The 18,572-nt window shown below is 40.7% G+C and overlaps 1 protein-coding gene across 3 annotated transcripts in view; it reads right to left on the reverse strand.

Annotated features, from left to right (window-relative positions):
* The window catches only part of LOC515676 (keratin-associated protein 10-6), a 34,025-nt gene extending 17,041 nt beyond the window's left edge, over nt 1–16,984 (reverse strand). For 2 of the 3 annotated variants that reach the window (XR_009491647.1, XM_010815784.4), the window contains exons 1-7: nt 16,807–16,911; nt 12,387–12,488; nt 9,922–10,023; nt 8,896–8,997; nt 6,170–6,271; nt 5,152–5,253; nt 768–869 (exon numbers count right to left, since the gene is read on the reverse strand). Coding sequence is in view for 2 of the 3 variants with exons in the window: in XM_010815784.4 (XP_010814086.3) it covers nt 768–869; nt 5,152–5,253; nt 6,170–6,271; nt 8,896–8,997; nt 9,922–10,023; nt 12,387–12,488; nt 16,807–16,894 (700 nt within the window). In the remaining variant the exon portion in view is untranslated. Of the gene's footprint in view, nt 1–767; nt 870–5,151; nt 5,254–6,169; nt 6,272–8,895; nt 8,998–9,921; nt 10,024–12,386; nt 12,489–16,806 lie in introns of all 3 variants that reach the window. The other variant, XM_002695644.7, reaches the window with a different exon arrangement.
* Between the last annotated feature and the right edge of the window lie 1,588 nt (nt 16,985–18,572).

Raw genomic sequence — 18,572 nt, forward strand, 5'->3', positions numbered from 1 at the left:
GAGGTATTTGCAGGGGTATTTGGAGAAATGCCGTAGGACTGAAGTCTTAGGAAAGAAAGATGCAAGGAAAGCAGGTTAATGGTAACCCCAATGATCTTTAACCAGTAGGTTTTATTTTTGGTGTTTTATAGATGAGGCCATTGAGAGATTGTCTGGTCCATGGCAGAGTTGGGACTTGAAGTCCGGTTGAAGTTCAACCTGACTTCAAGTCCGGTTCTTTGCCTTTAAAGCACATGTGCCTTTTTCTATACAATTCAGTGAAATTAACTTTGAATATAGAGTTGAGCCCCTAAAGGTCCAGAAATTATTTCTGATGCAAGTAGAGGATTTACTGGATTCTAATCCCTAAAGAAGGTCTCAGTGTGACTTTTTGATACTCATAGAGACAGAATTTAAAGATGGAGGCAGCCCTGGAAGCTGCATTAAAATTTTTGGCAAAAGAACAATGTCTCAACCAACAATCACATCGCCACCACCAAGAGAATTCTCACTGTGGGTCCTGCCACAGGGTTGACCTGCTTCTGCCCCCCTCACGATTCATCTCTTTCCAGCTCACTTTTATCACCTGTAACTGGGTGACTGATGTATGGCCTGGCCAAGTGAAGAGAGGCTGGACTAGACAAGAGACTCCAGACACAGTGATTACCATAGACACCTCAGGCATTCCGGTGTGTTTCTCTGGATGAGCACACAATTGTGCCAGATCAGATCGCGCCCGGCACTTAACTCTTCCAGGACAGAGCAGGGTGCAGAGAGTCAGGACTCACCTACACTCATCAGCGGGGAGCAGACTCGCCGACAGCCGTCCTGGACGCACTGTTTTCCTCTCCCGCAATCCCTGTCTTCACTGCACTCGCGGCTGCAGATGGCTGATGAGGGGAAATATGCAGTGAAAAGCTCTTCTCTTATAATCTCAAAATAAATACTTCAAATGCCTTTACAATATCATTCAAAACCCATCAATTCCCTAGAAATACATCTATCCAATTATGTGCAGAAAGGTACATGATATGACAAGAAAAAAAATTAATTATCTTAAAAATGCAGAGAGATGCCATGTTCTTGGATGAAAAGATAGGGTGTTTTAGAGATATCAATTTCTTTCCCAAATTGAAATTTAATACAGTCTCAGTCAAAATTGTAGAAAGATTTGTCACAAAAATGCATAAGCTGACTCTGAAATTTTATACGAAAGTTCACCAAAATCAACAATTATCAAGATAAGAATCGAGATCAGTTTAGCAAACTTGCAGGACTGAAATTGTGATTGGATGAACTGGGCTCTCTGTACGAAAAAAAGACACATTGTCTCCTACCTCACACCACACAACAAATCTGTTCAAGTGAGTTAATAGATTTAAGAGAAAGGTATAGCTATAAACCTTCTAGAAAATGCTATAAAAGATAGCTTCAGGACCTTTGGATAGGCAAATATTTCTTAAATTTTACAGAAATGTTACTGGCCATTAAAATAGATAGGTAGATGGAATCTCATTAAAATTATGAACTTTTCTTCACTGAATGACAACATTAAGACAGAGGAAAAAAAAGCCTGATTGAGAGCAAATGTTTATAATACACATATAAAACAAACAATTTGGATCCAGAATTCCTTACAAATCAATAGTAACAATTCATAAAGGATTGAGTAGACACTTCATAAAGGAAATAATTAGAAGTTGTGAGACAAAAATAATGTCAGATTCTGGGAACTTGGTTTTAATTGTGCAGATTGGCATAGTTTTTGACCTTCTAGAATCTCCCCATGCAAACAGAGCCATCAAAATAGCACAATTCAAAACACATAGACAACAGATCCGTAGAACAAGATATCCCCTCAACTCCAAAATGTGAGTGGGTGGAAGGAGACAAAACACCATCTTCCACCAGACCAATGAGGTGTCTGCATTTGTGTAGAAATCCGAGGAAAGCAATGAGGTGACTGGTGGAGAAAGCTGGGGACATCATTTCTATGAGAACTTCCTAAGGAACCCACTAGAGGTTGACAGCCAACCAAAGTAGTGGAGAGATGTGAATATTGGGACTAGTAAGGTCATTAAATACATACTTACAGAAGAATTAAGACTCAATAATGTTCATGAAGAGAGTCTATGAACCCTCTATATGCTGTGACAATAGACCTATTATATATCAGGAAGGACAAAGGAAAGAACACACGAAAAGCAGAGTAAGCTTGATCAGTACCTTAACATGATTCAGTGCAAATGCAAGGATATTGCTTAAACTTAACTGCTGGGGATAGGGAAGTGGGGAGGAAGGAAAGAAGGAAATGAGCTAATTATATTATGACTATTACTCATAGTAAGAAATCTATAGGCAATAATAAAAAAGGGTGGGGACCATGGCTAGTAGTCTAAGGTCTTGATATAAGGTAACTATTAGAGCAAAAAACATAAAGCTTTTTAGATGCAGAACATGTAATAAGAGAGAGGGAAAGGGATAGACAGGTTGCAGAAATAAAATAGGTTATTTAATGAAAGACTATGTGTCTAACAAATACATCTGCAACAGTAAATAAAATAACAACCAAACAGGTAAGATAAACCTTATACATCTCTTTTAGAGATACATGTAGAATACATGTAGAATTTGATAAAATAATGCCTGGAATCTGAAAATAACAGGGATGGGGGAAGTGGGTGGGATTAGAGATGGAGGAAGAATGACCACAGGTTGATAATGGTTGGGTGACGAGTACATGGTGTATCATCATACGAATCTGTCTGCTTTGTACATAGATTTCCCATAATAAAAAGTTAAAACTGAAATGTGCTGAGGGAAGGCTAAATATCTTAATGAGTTAAAAATGTGCAATCACCAAAATGTCCATACACACGGACAGAGTAAGTGTGGAATGACCAACAATGGTGTTTCTCTGGGCAAAAGGAGTGTTCAGTTCAGTTCAATTCAGTCATTCAGTCGTGTCCGACTCTTTGCAACCCCATGAATCGCAGCACGCCAGGCCTTCCTGTCCATCACCAACTCCCGGAGTTCACCCAGATTCACGTCCATCGAGTCAGTGATGCCATCCAGCCATCTCATCCTCTGTCGTCCCCTTCTCCTGCCCCCAATCCCTCCCAGCATCAGAGTCTTTTCCAATGAGTCAACTCTTCACATGAGGTGGCCAAAGTACTGGAGTTTCAGCTTTAGCATCATTCCTTCCAAAGAAATCCCAGGGCTGATCTCCTTTAGAATGGACTGGTTGGATCTCCTTGCAGTCCAAGGGACTCTCAAGAGTCTTCTCCAACACCACTGTTCAAAAGCATCAATTCTTTGGCGCTCAGGTTTCTTCACAGTCCCGCTCTCACATCCATACGTGACCACTGGAAAAACCATAGCCTTGACTAGACAGACCTTTGTTGGCAAAGCAATGTCTCTGCTTTTGAATATGCTATCTAGGTTGGTCATAACTTTTCTTCCAAGGAGTAAGCGTCTTTTAATTTCATGGCTGCAGTCACCATCTGCAGTGATTTTGGAGCCCAAAAAAATAAAGTCTGACACTATTTCCACTGTTTCCCCATCTATTTCCTATGAAGTGAGGGGACCAGATGCCATAATCTTCATTTTCTGAATGTTGAGTTTTAAGCCAACTTTTTCACTCTCCTCTTTCACCTTCATCAAGAGGCTTTTTAGTTCCTCTTCACTTTCTGCCATAAGGGTGGTGTCATCTGCGTATCTGAGGTTATTGATATTTCTCCTGGAAATCTTGATTCCAGCTTGTGCTTCTTCTAGCCCAGCATTTCTCATGATATACTCTGCACATAAGTTAAATAAGCAAGGTGACAATATACAGCCTTGATGTACTCCTTTTCCTATTTGGAACCATTCTGTTGTTCCATGTCCAGTTCTAACTGTTGCTTCCTCATCTGCATATAGGTTTCTCAAGAGGCAGGTCAGGTGGTCTGGTATTCCCATCTCTTTCAGGATTTTCCACAGGTTCATGACATTGTACAGGAGACAGGGATCAATACCATCCCCATGGAAAAGAAATGCAAAAAAGCAAAATGGCTCTCTGGGGAGGCCTTACAAATAGCTGTGAAAAGAAGAGAAGCGAAAAGCAAAGGAGAAAAGGAAAGATATAAGCATCTGAATGCAGAGTTCCAGAGAATAGCAAGAAAAGATAAGAAAGCCTTCCTCAGCGATCAATGCAAAGAAATAGAGGAAAACAACAGAATGGGAAAGACTAGAGATCTCTTCAAGAAAATTAGAGATACCAAGGGAACATTTCATGCAAAGATGGGCTCGATAAAGGACAGAAAAGGTATGGACCTAACAGAAGCAGAAGATATTAAGAAGAGGTGGCAAGAATACACAGAACTGTACAAAAAAGATCTTCATGACCCAGATAATCACGATGGTGTGATCACTCACCTAGAGCCAGACATCCTGGAATGTGAAGTCAAGTGGGCCTTAGAAAGCATCACTACGAACAAAGCTAGTGGAGGTGATGGAATTCCAGTTGAACTCTTTCAAATCCTGAAAGATGATGCTGTGAAAGTGCTGCACTCAATATGCCAGCAAATTTGGAAAACTCAGCAGTGGCCACAGGACTGGAAAAGGTCAGTTTTCATTCCAATCCCAAAGAAAGGCAATGCCAAAGAATGCTCAAACCACCGCACAATTGCACTCATCTCACATGCTAGTAAAGTAATGCTCAAAATTCTCCAAGCTAGGCTTCAGGAATACGTGAACCGTGAACTTCCAGTTGTTCAGGTGGTTTTAGAAAAGGCAGAGGAACCAGAGACCAAATTGCCAACATCCGCTGGATCATTGAAAAAGCAAGAGAGTTCCAGAAAAACATCTATTTCTGCTTTACTGATTATGCCAAAGGGAGTGTGGGTACCATTTATTTGTTTCTATAGCTTTGGTTGTAGAGTCTTACTTTCCAACCATAGATATGGATTTGGGGAGTGGTAAAGTGACTGTGCTGGAAAAAATTGAGAAGGACTAAATGCACGGTACCATGAGGAAGGAGTTCAAAGAACACCCCATCCTTTGAATGTTTTATGTTGAAAACATTCAAAACCATGCTCAAGATAAATTACTATAGAACATTTGTTGAAAGGTTGGGCAGGACCAAGTGCATAGTCCTTTTAAGCCCAGGAATTTGGGCAGGGTGCTCAGCCTTACTTGCTTGCGGGACTGGTGAGCACACGTGGCCACAGCCATTGCTGACGCACTTCTCTCCTGCCGCGCAGTCCTGGTCTTCTCGGCACTGCTCCACACAGACACCTTCACGGTCAGAAAAGACTGGGCTGAGACACTTAAATTATAAATATTTATAAATGACCATGGCATAACAACAGCAGCATACACTTGGATCTACGACTTCGCTGTTTAAGTATGATCTAACATAGAACCTCATCTGACCCTAACAGCAAATAATAGCTGAGGTTTGCCAGGGGTATTTGGAGTAATTCCTTAGGACTGAAGTCTTTGTAGGAAAGAAAGATGCAAGGAAAGCAGGTTAACAGTAACCCCAATGATCTTTAACCAGTAGGTTTTATTTTTAGTATTTTATAGATGAGGCCTTTGAGAGATTGTGTGGTCATGGCAGATTGTCTGGAGATTGTCATGGCAGAGTTGGGACTTAAATTCTGGGTTCTTTGCCTCTAAAGCACATGTCCCTTTTTCTATACAATTCAGTGAAATTAACCTTGAATATAGAGTTGAGGCCCTAAAGGTCCAGAAATTATTTCTGATGCAAGTAGAGGATTTACTGGATTCTAATCCCTAAAGAAGGTCTCAATGTGACTTTTTGATAGTCATAGAGACAGAATTTAAAGATGGAGGCAGCCCTGGAAGCCGCATCAAAACCTTTGGCAAAAGAACAATGTCTCAACCAACAATCACATCACCACCACCAAGAGAATTCTCACTGTGGGTCCTGCTGCAGGGTTGACCTGCTTCTGCCCACCTCACAATTCATCTCTTCACTTTTATCACCTGTAACTGGGTGACTGATGTATGGCCTGGCCAAGTGAAGAGAGGCTGGACTAGACAAGAGACTCCAGACACAGTGATTACCATAAACACCTCAGGCATTCCGGTGTGCTTCTCTGGATGAGCACACAATTGTGCCAGATCAGATCACGCCCTGCACTTAACTCTTCCAGGACAGAGCAGGGTGCAGAGAGTCAGGACTCACCTACACTCATCAGCGGGGAGCAGACTCGCTGACAGCCATCCTGGACGCACTGTTTTCCTCTCCCGCAATCCCTGTCTTCACTGCACTCGAGGCTGCAGATGGCTGATGAGCGGAAATATGCAGTGAAAAGCTCTTCTCTTACAATCTCAAAATAAATACTTCAAATGCCTTTACAATATCATTCAAACCCCATCAATTCCCTAGAACTACATCTATTCAGTTATGTGCAGAAAACTACACGATACGACAAAGAAAAAAAATTAACTCTCATAAATGCAGACAGATGTCATGTTCATGGATAAAAAGATACAGTGTTTTAAAGATATCAGTTTCTTACCAAATTGAAATTTAATACAGTCTCAGTCAAAATTGTAGAAGGATTTGTCACAAAAATGCATAAGCTGACTCTGAAATTTTATACGAAAGTTCACCAAAATCAACAATTATCAAGATAGGAATCGAGATAAGTTTAGCAAACTTGCAGGACTGAAATGTGGTTGGATGAACTGGGCTCTCTGTATGAAAAAATAGAAATCTTGTCTCCTACCTCACACCACACAACAAATCTGTTCAAGTAAGTTATAGATCTACTCCTACTGCTAAGTCACTTCAGTCGTGTCCAACTCTGTGTGACCCCATAGACGGTAGCCCACCAGGCTCCTCCGTCCCTGGGATTCTCCAGGCAAGAACACTGGAGTGGGTTGCCATTTCCTTCTCCAATGCATGAAAGTGAAAAGTGAAAGTGAAGTCGCTCAGTTGTGTCCGACTCTTAGCGACCCCATGGACTGCAGCCCACCAGGCTCCTCCGTCCATGGGATTTTCCAGGCAAGAGCACTGGAGTGGGGTGCCATTGCCTTCTCCAAGGGAAAGGTAAAGCAATAAAGCTTCTAGAAAATGCTATAAAAGATAGCTTCAAGACCTTGGGATAGGTAAATATTTCTTAAATTTTACAGAAATATTATTGACCATGAAAATAGATAGGTAGATGGAATCTCATTTAAATGAAATCTTATTCAATCTTCATTGAATGACAACATTAAGATAGAGAAAAGACAAGCCTCATTGAGAGAAAATGTTTATAATACACATATACAACAAACAATTTGGATCCGGAGTTCCCTACAAGTCAGTAATAACAATTCATAAACTAAGAGAAAAATGGAGGAAAGGATTCAGCAGACACTTCATAAAGGAGATAATTGGAAGTTGTGAGACAAAAATAATGTCAGATTCTGAGAAGGTGGTTTTTATTGTGCAGGTTAGCATAGTTTTTGAACCTTCTAGAATCTCCCTATAAAAACACAGCAATCAAAATAGCATAATTCAAAACACATAGACAACAGATCTGTAGAACAAGATATCCCCTCAACCTCCAAAATGTGAGTGGGTGGAAGGAGACAAGACACCATCTTCCGCCAGACCAATGAGGTGTCTGCATCTGTGCAGAAATCCGAGGAAAGCGATGAGGTGACTGGTGGAGAAGACTGGGGACATCATTCCTACGAGAGCTTCCTAAGGAACCCACTAGAGGTTGACTGTCAGCCAACCAAAGTACTGGAGAGATATGAAAATTGGGACTAGTAAGGTCATTAAATACTTACAGAAGAATTAAGACTCAATAATATGAAGAGAGTCTATGAACCCTCTATATGCTGTGACAATGTACCTATTAAATATCAAGAAGGACAAAGGAAAGAACACACGAAAAGCAGAGTAAGCTTGATCAGTACCTTAACGTGATTCAGTGCAAATGCAAGGATATTGCTTAAACTTAACGGCTGGGGATAGGGTAGTGGGGAGGAAGGAAAGAAGGAAATGAGCTAATTATATTATGACTATTACTCATAGTAAGAAATCTATAGGCAATAATAAATAAAAGGTGGGGACCATGGTTAGTACTCTAAGGTCTTGATATAAGGTATCTATTAGAACAAAAAACATGAAGTTTTCTAAATGCAGAACATATAATAAGAGAGAGGGAAAGGGATAGACAGGTTGCAGAAATAAAATAGGTTATATAAGGAAAAACTATGTGTTGGATAAATACATCTACAAGAGTAAATAAAATAACAACCAAACAGGTAAGATAAACCTTATACATCTCTTTTAGAGATATATGTAGAATTTATATGCTATAAAATAATGCCTGGAATCTGAAAATACCAGGGATGGGGGAAGTGGGTGGGGTTAGAGATGGAGGAAGAAAGACCACATGTTGACAATGATTGGGTGATGGGTACATGGTGTATTGTTCTACCAATCTGTCTGCTTTGTACATAGATGTCCCATAATAAAAAGTTGAAACTGAAATGCGCTGAGGGAAGGCTAAATATCTTTATGAGTTAAAAATATGCAATCACCCACATGTCCATACACACGGACAGAGTAAGTGTGGAATGACCAACAATGGTGTTTCTCTGGGCAAAGGGAGTGTGGGTACCATTATTTGTTTCTATAGCTTTGGTTGTAGAGTCTTACTTTCCAACCATAGATATATATTTGGGGAGTGGTAAAGTGACTGTGCTGGAAAAAATTGAGAAGGACTAAATGCACGGTACCATGAGGAAGGAGTTCAAAGAACACCCCATCCTTTGAATGTTTTATGTTGAAAACATTCAAAACCATGCTCAAGATAAATTACTATTGAACATTTGTTGAAAGGTTGGGAAGGACCAAGTACGTAGTTCTTTTAAGCCTGGGAATTCGGGCAGGGCGCTCAGCCTTACTTGCTTGCGGGACTGGTGAGCACACGTGGCCACAGCCGTTGCTGATGCATTTCTCTCCTGCCGCACAGTCCTGGTCTTCTCGGCACTGCTCCACACAGATACCTTCATGGTCAGAAAAGACTGGGTTGAGACACTTAAACTAAAGAAATGCTTATAAATGACCATGACATAACAATAGCTGCGTATACTTTGATCTAGGACTTCGCTGCTTAAATGTGATCACACATAGAACCTCATCTGACCCTTCCAGCAAGTAATAGCTGAGGTATTTGCAGGGGTATTTGGAGTAATTCCTTAGGACTGAAGTCTTTGTAGGAAAGAAAGATGCAAGGAAAGCGGGTTAATGGCAACCCCAATGATCTTTAACCAGTAGGTTTTATTTTTGGTATCTTATAGATGAGGCCATTGAGAGATTGGCTGGTCCATGGCAGAGTTGGGACTTGAAGTCCCAATTAACTTCAAGGCAATTCCAGTTCTTTGCCTTTAAAGCACATGTGCCTTTTTCTATACAATTCAGTGAAATTAACCTTGAATATAGAGTTGAGCCCCTAAAGGTCCAGAAATTATTTCTGATGCAAGTAGAGGATTTACTGGATTCTAATCCCTAAAGAAGGTCTCAGTGTGACTTTCTGATACTCATAGAGACAGAATTTAAAGATGGAGGCAGCCTTGGAAGCTGCATTAAAACCTTTGGCAAAAGAACAACGTCTCAACCAACAATCACATCGCCACCACCAAGAGAATTCTCACTGTGGGTCCTGCTGCAGGGTTGACCTGCTTCTGCCCCCCTCACGATTCATCTCTTTCCAGCTCACTTTTATCACCTGTAACTGGGTGACTGATGTATGGCCTGGCCAAGTGAAGAGAGGCTGGACTAGACAAGAGACTCCAGACACAGTGATTACCATAAACACCTCAGGCATTCCGGTGTGTTTCTCTGGATGAGCACACAATTGTGCCAGATCAGATCACGCCCTGCACTTAACTCTTCCAGGACAGAGCAGGGTGCAGAGAGTCAGGACTCACCTACACTCATCAGCGGGGAGCAGACTCGCTGACAGCCATCCTGGACACACTGTTTTCCTCTCCCGCAATCCCTGTCTTCACTGCACTCGAGGCTGCAGATGGCTGATGAGCGGAAATATGCAGTGAAAAGCTCTTCTCTTATAATCTCAAAATAAATACTTAAAATGCCTTTACAATATCATTCAAAACCCATCAATGCCCTAGAAATACATCTATCCAATTATGTGCAGAAAGGTACATGATACGACAAGAAAAAAAAATTAACTATCTTATAAATGCAGAGAGATGCCATGTTCTTGGATGAAAAGACAGGGTGTTTTAGAGATATCAGTTTCTTTCCCAAATTGAAATTTAATACAGTCTCAGTCAAAATTGTAGAAGGATTTGTCACAAAAATAGACAAGCTGACTCTGAAATTTTATATGAAAGTTCACCCCAACCAACAATTATCAAGATAAGAATCAAGATAAGTTTAGCAAACTTGCAGGACTGAAATGTGGTTGAATGAACTGGGCTCTCTGTATGAAAAAAAAAGAAACCTTGTCTCCTACCTCACACCACACAACAAATCTGTTTAAGTGAGTTATAGATCTATGGGAAAGGTAAAGCAATAAAGCTTCTAGAAAATGCTATAAAAGATAGCTTCAGGACCTGGGGATAGGCAAATATTTCTTAAATTTTACAGAAATATTACTGAGCGTGAAAATAGGTAGGTAGATGGAATCTCATTTAAATTATGAACTTTTCTTAATTGAATGACAACATTAAGACAGAGAAAAGACAAGCCTCATTGAGAGAAAATGTTTATAATACATGTATACAACAAACAATTTGGATCTGGAATTGCTTACAAGTCAATAGTAAGAATTCATATCCTAAGAGAAAAATGGGGGAAAGAATTGAGTATACACTTCATAAAGGAGATATTTGGAAGTTGTGAGTCAAAAATAATGTCAGATTCTGAGAAGGTGGTTTTTATTGTGCAGGTTGGCATAATTTTTGACCTTCTACAATCTCCCCTTAAAAACAGAGCAATCAAAATAGCACAATTCAAAACACATAGACAACAGATCTGTAGAACAAGATATCCCCTCAACCTCCAAAATGTGAGTGGGTGGAAGGAGACAAAAACCATCTTCCACCAGACCAATGAGGTGTCTGCATCTGTGCAGAAATCCGAGGAAAGTGATGAGGTGAGTGATGGAGAAGACTGGGGACATCATTCCTACGAGAGCTTCCTAAGGAACCCACTAGAGGTTGACTGTCAGCCAACCAAAGTACTGGAGAAAAATTGGGACTAGTAAGGTCATTAAATACATACTTACAGAAGAATTAAGACTCAATAATGTTCATGAAGAGAGTCTATGAACTATCTATTTGCTGCGACAATGTACCTATTAAATATCAGGAAGGACAAAGGAAAGAACATATGAAAAGCAGAGTAAGCTTAACAAGCTTAACAAGATCCAGTGCAAATGCAAGGATATTGCTTAAACTTAACTGCTGGGGATAGGGAAGTGGGGAGGAAGGAAAGAAGGAAATGAACTAATTTTATTATGACTATTGCTCAGTAAGAATTTTTTACTATAGTAAGAAATCTATAGGCAATAATAAAAAAGGGTGGGCACCATGGCTAGTAGTCTAAGGTCTTAATATAAGGTAACTATTAGAGCAAAAAACATAAAGCTTTCTAAATGCAAAACATATAATAAGAGAGAGGGAAAGGGATAGACAGGTTGCAGAAATAAAATAGGTTATTTAATGAAAGACTATGTGTCTAACAAATACATCTACAATAGTAAATAAAATAACAACCAAACAGATAAGATAAACCTTATACATCTCTTTTAGAGCTACATGTAGAATACATGTAGAATGTGATAAAATAATGCCTGGAATCTGAAAATAACAGGGATGGGGGAAGTGGGTGGGATTAGACATGGAAGAAGAATGACCATAGGTTGATAATGGTTGGGTGACGGGTTTATGGTGTATCATTCCAATCTGTCTGCTTTGTACATAGATTTTCCATAATAAAAAGTTAAAACTGAAATGCGCTGAAGGAACGCTAAATATCTTAATGAGTTAAAAATGTGCAATCACCAACATGTCCATACACATGGACAGAGTAAGTGTGGAATGATCAACAGTGATGTTTCTCTGGGCAAAGGGAGTGTGGGTACCATTTATTTGTTTCTATAGCTTTGGTTGTAGTCTTACTTTCCAACCACAGATACATATTTGGGGAGTGGTAAAGTGACTGTGCTGGAAAAAATTGAGGACTAAATGCACAGTGCTGTGAGGAAGGAGTTCAAAGAACACCCCATCCTTTGAATGTTTTATGTTGAAAACATTCAAAACCATACTCAAGATAAATTACTATTGAACATTTGTTGAAAGGTTGGGAAGGACCAAGTACATAGTCCTTTTAAGCCCAGGAATTCGGACAGGGCGCTCAGCCTTACTTGCTTGCGGGGCTGGTGAGCACACATGGCCACAGCCATTGCTGATGCACTTCTCTCCTGCCACGCAGTCCTGGTCTTCTCGGCACTGCTCCACACAGACACCTTCACGGTCAGAAAAGACTGGGTTGAGACACTTAAATACCATGGATATTTATGTTGTAAATGACCATGACCTAATAACATCAGGATACACTTTGATCTAGGTCTTCATTGTTTTAACATGAACCCATAGAGAACCTCATCTGACCCTTTCATCGAATAATATGTGAAGAATTTGCAGGAATATTTGGATTTAAATTCAGGGACATTCCTTTTAAAGCATATGTCCCTTTTGCTATACAAGTCAGTGAAATTAACCTTGAATACAGAGTAAAGCCCCTAAAGGTCAAGAAATTATTTCAGATGAGAATTTATTGGATTCAGATCCCTGAAAAAGTCTCAGTGTGGCTCTTTGATACTCCTAGAGACAGAGTTTAAAGACGGAGGCAGCCCTGGAAGCTGATCAAAGACTTCGGCAAAAGAATAACACCTCCATCATGAATCATATCACCACCACCGAGAGAATTCTCACTGTGGTTCCTACCACAGGGTTGACCTGCCTCTGCCATCCACATTATGAATCTCTTCCAATCTCACTTTTATACTCTGTAAATGGAGGTTGTCTGGTGTTGTAGTTTGAGCAAGTGAAGAGAGGCTAGACTAGATGAGTGACTCCCAAATGTGGCTGATGATAACAATCATCTTTACAATGAACTACAGATAGTAGGGCCTGTTCAGGCCTAATTACTCAGCTTCTCCAGGGGTGAGCCTATATATGTACATTTTAATGAGGGCTCCAGCTGATGCTGAGATGGACTAGAGATTCTTCCAGAGCCAGTATGTCTGACATTTTAGGATTTCATCAGCTTTTGCCAATTTGTGGAGGAAGGTTGGGGACCACAACTCTTCGTCAATATCCAACCGTTCATTCATTTGCTCATGGTTCATTTACTTATTCATTCATTCCCTTGTTTCTAATTCATTAGCTTATTCTAAGAAAAATATCAACTCTGTGTAAGGAACAGGACTAGATGTTTCAGGAAGGCAGATTAAAACTGGGATGGGAAATCAAGTTTGCTTTGAAATAACAACAGTTCATAGCACTATGCATGTTTAATAGTAAGTGACAAGAGAAAGGGACCGCAAAGACTAGATAGGAGTGGTTTAGTGATTACTGCGCTAGAGAATTAGCTGGGATTTGAACTCACAAATACAGTCACACACATTGACAAAGACCATCCAATGGGGAAAGAATGGTCTTTTCAATAAATGGTGCTGAGAAAATGGACGTCCACACGCAAAAGAACAAATTGGGATTACTGCCTCAAATCATATGTATACATACGTATATATAGTATGGGCTTCCCTGGTGGCTCAGACAGTAAAGAATCTACCTGCAATTTGAGAGACCTGGACTCAATTCCTGGGTCAGGAAGATCCCCTGGAGAAGGGAGTGGCTACCCATTCCAGTATTCTTGCCTGGAGAATTCCATGGACAGAGGAGCCTGTTGGACTATAGTTCATGGGGTTGCAAACAGTCAGACACAACTGAGTAACACACACCCATACAATATACACACACATATACACAAATTCACTCAAAATGGATCAAAGACCTAAATGTAAGAGTTAAAACTATAAAACTCATAGGAGGAAACATAGGTAAAAATCTTTGTGACCTTGGATTGGGCAATGGTTTCTTAAATATGACACCCAAAACAAAAGCAAAAAAAGAGGCATATAAGTTGGCCCTCAAAAAATTAAAATCTCTTGTGCATTAAAGAACATTGTCAAGAAAACAGAAAGAAAATCAACAGAGTGGGAGAAAATATTTACAAATCGTATGTCTGATAAGGGTCAAATATCTAAAACATGCTTCTGAGGGGTCTCAGTGGTGAGCAATCTGACTACAGTGCAGGAGACATGGGTTGGTTCCCTGGGTTAGGTAGATCCCCTGGAGAAGGAAATGGCAATCCACCCTAGTACTCTTGCCTGGGAAATTCCATGAACAGTGGAGCCTGGTGGGCTATAGTCCATGCGGTTTCAAAAGGGTCGGACACATCTTAGCAACTAAACAATGACAGCAATCCAGAATATATAATGAATTCCTACAACTCAGCAAGAAAAGGAAAAACCCTCCCATCTTGCAAAGGGAGGGCTTGAATAGACATTTCTTGAACAGATTACATACAAATGAACATTAAGCATATGAAAAAGCACCCAATATCATTAATCACTAGCGAAATGCAAATTGAGACCACAGTGAGGTATCACAGTAAGATATCCCACAATCACAATGATGGCTATAATTAACAGTCAGGTGTCAACAAGTGTTGGAAAGGATGTGGGAGGGATGAGAACTCTCACAGATTGATGTCGGGTAAACTGGTGCAGGCTCTGTGGAAAACAGAGCTTGGCAGTTCCTCAAGAAATTAATCACAGACTTGCCACATGACTCAGCAATTCTACTCCTTGCAAATCCACCCGAGGGAACTGAAAGCATGTTCACACAAAAATTTATACACAAATGCTCATGGCAGCATAACTTGCTTATTAGCCACCAAGTAGAAATAACACAAATGTCCATCAATTGATGAATGTATAAATCATACCTGGCAGAGCTATATGATCCAGCCATAAAAAGGAATGGAGTACTGATAGATGCTACAATTTAGATAAACTTTGAAAATGTTGAAGAAGCCAGACACAAAAGCCCACATTGTTATATAATTTCTTTTAGAAAGTATATGATATGAAATATCATATAATATTTCTAGATTATATCATATCATATTTCTAGATATGAAATATCTAGAATAGAAAAATGCTTCAAAAATGGAAAGTGGATTAGAAGGGGGTGGGGGTAGGGAGGAAAGAACAGGGAGTTTGGCAATGGATATGGGCTTTCTTTAGGGGGTGATGAATGGTCTGCAATTAGATGGTGGTGATGGCTGCACAAAGTTGTGAATATATTAAAAACCACTGAGTGGTACACCTTAAAATGGTAAATTTTACCTCAGTAAACACACACAAGCAAACACAGAGCTTGAGACCTCAGAGAGCCTGATTTAATTGGTCCAGCCGAGGGTCTTGGCACTGGTCTTTTTAATACACTTCTGGGGTGATTCTAAAGTATTGGCAGAGCCTCTTCCTACCCAAAATGTGGTCTGTAGGCCAGCGTCATCAGCATCACTTAGAAGCTTGTTAAGAATGCAGAATTTTGGACCCCATCCCAGACCTGAATCACAGTCTGCAGTTTAACAGGATCCTTGGGTAAGTCCTGTCATATTAAAGTTTGAGAACTACTGCACTAGTCTAGAAGAACTGAGTGTGTCCATTATGTTTATGATGGAAATAGTATACTGGGGCTTTCAAGGATTAAGGAGATTTCCACAGTCTGGGGTCGGGGAGGTTGTCACATAAAAGAACATATTTACATTTTGAGGAAATCAGTTGCCTGATTAGAGCTGCACTTTGGGAAGAACAATCTCACACTCAAGCATAGAGTTGGCTGGAATTCAACACACAACATGCCTTTTAGAGGAGAAAGAGTTTCAAGAGTATTGCAAGGGTCCAGGTATGTAACTAGGGTGGTGGCGATCAGATCGCAAAGGCCATAAAAGAAACTGTGAAAGAAGATTTGACAAAGTCTGGTCACTGATGATACGGGGGGAGCAAGACAGCCAGAGAAATCATCTTTGGCTGTGGAAGTGTAGGAAAAGAAAGCCAAAAGCACAGAAAAGGAAGAGCAAAGAGAAGCCGTGGAAGAGGGTTTCAGATTGAAAAATCGTGAACAATGTCAGATTCTGCAGAAATACCAAGGAGGTTGACTATTGAAGAAAATTATTAGATTGTCAACCAGGAAGATATTGATGCTTTGGGAGAGTGAAGTTGGGGGATAATTGATGGAGGGGGGTTGTTGTTGGTGATTGTAGTGGTGGTGGTGGTTGAAGCGATATTAGAAGGGCTCAGGTGTGATTGGTAACTGTCAAGAAAGACAGAAAACAGAAGTGGGTTCAGAAGCAAGTTTCTCAACAATGCAGAAATGTATTTGCTTGTAGGTAGAAGCAAATGGAGAGAAGAGGGTGGAGATGCTGGGAACAGACACAGAAGCTGATGGAGCAGAGTCAGAGGAGGAGGTGAGGGCAGTGCAAATGGAGAGGCTGGCCTTTGGAGAAAGGGAGAGAGGAGGTTGGCGGACACAGAGGGATGCTGGCATGGGGATTTGTGGGGAAAATTAAGGTGTGCCCCAGCGTCTCCTCATGTGGACTGTTCTCCAAGTTTACCCATCCCCACTCCATCCCCTCTTTAGATTGCACCGGACAGTCCTAGATTTTCCACTTTCTGACTCTCTTGTTCTGAGAGGTGGGACGAGACTTACCAATTGCCTGGAGTCTTGTGTTGAGGGTGAGGAGACTGGCCAGGAGGAAGAGACCGCCCAATTTCATGTTGCTAGTTGAGGACATCATGTGCAGACGAGGCACATGTGTAAGGCTCAGGCAGCTGAGATTTATACACTGCTGGACAGAGAGCCTGGCCTGCATTCAAGGCCACCATCAGCATTTAGGAAACTTGAAACTTGGACCTCTGCCAAGCAGCTGACTTTGCTGGGAAAAAAAGAACCAAAAAAAAAAAAAAAAACAAAAACCTCACAAACTCTGTGTGGTGTTGGGCAATGTTTGTTTTCCAAGCAAGTTCTTTGAGACATGGTTCTTAGTGTAATTAAAAAAAAAAAAATCTATCAGATGAGAAAGCAAGAGATGTGAGGGCGGGTGAAGAAGACAGTGATAAAAGATAGATGAATATACATAGACAGATAGACAGATATATAGAAGCCACGCCATGCCAAGTGGCTTCAGTTGTGTCTGACTCTTTGCTGCCCCATGGACTGTAGCCCACCAGGCCCCTCTGTCCATGGGATTCTCCATGCGAGAATACTGTAGTCGGTAGCCATTTTCTCCTCCAAGAGATCTTCCCAATGCAGGGATGGAACCAGAGTCTCATGCACTGCAGGCAGATTCTTTAGCATATGAGCCACGACGGAAGCTCATAGATAGAAGAGGTAACTCAACAACCTCTGTGTGCAAGGTGCTTTCCTCTTTAAGCATCACAACTGAGGTACCACAAGGTTAAACCTCAAGCTTGCTTGAGGTTACAGAGCTACTAAATGGGGTTCAGACTCAGATATTATTGGGTTCATATTTCATGACTCCTTTCCTATAACCCCCTCTGTCTCTGCATCGGCACCTGGGTCTAAATATTGTATTGCATCAAATGATACTGTTAAGGGACCCATCTTTCTCCTTCTTCCCTAAAGGTGGTGCTAAATATTTGTGCATCTGTATGCTTGTAGATGTATGTGGATGTGGATTGATAGATGCATGAGAGTGCAGAAAATTCTGGAACAATAACCTCTCAAGTAGTACAGGCACTCACCTCCTCTTAGGAATAACAGAATGAGTTGGGGGATTTGGGTACTCAAGAGGTCTTTAGTGTCAACTGAAATAAGACTAAGGTAAGGAGGATACCTTGACATATTACTTGTACAATTAACAATGAAAGATGGAAGAAAGAAAAACTCCCTAAAATAGGAAGACTAGATTGGAGAGTTGCAGGACTAGTGTCAGGAAGTGCTGTTAGGAGGGCTTATTAAACATATCATATTGCAACATAGAGAAACATATCTATCCAATCTGTCTCCCATACCCCTGACTTCCCCTAAACTCTTTGATACTGTGTTTACCCTACAGGACTTAAGAATCCACCAATTAGTGCTCTTAGTGATGCTGGGAGAGAGATGAGCAAACTTGTCCCTGGTTGCCAAGCCCTCTTTCTTCATCTGGGTGCCACTGAAAGGCATTTACTCTCTCTTCTCACCTTCACAAATTCTGAAGAAATAAAATTGGAATCCTTCTTGTGCAATCAGTTGAAAAAATAGCTGAGCCAAGTCTCACGCATAAACAAGTTTTGGCTCTCCCCTCTTGCCCCAGCTGTCCTGCACAGAAAGTACCATGATAGGGTCAGAATGCCTCAGCTTTTGCTTTCTTTATCTGGGAAGATGGGACACTGGGGAGATGAAAACCCAGATGCTCATTCTAGTAAATCACATGGTTGTAAAGCAGTGCAAACTCCTCTCCACTTTCGATT

This window comes from Bos taurus, chromosome 19 (assembly GCF_002263795.3).
Source record: "Bos taurus isolate L1 Dominette 01449 registration number 42190680 breed Hereford chromosome 19, ARS-UCD2.0, whole genome shotgun sequence".
Taxonomy (NCBI): Eukaryota; Metazoa; Chordata; class Mammalia; order Artiodactyla; family Bovidae; genus Bos; species Bos taurus.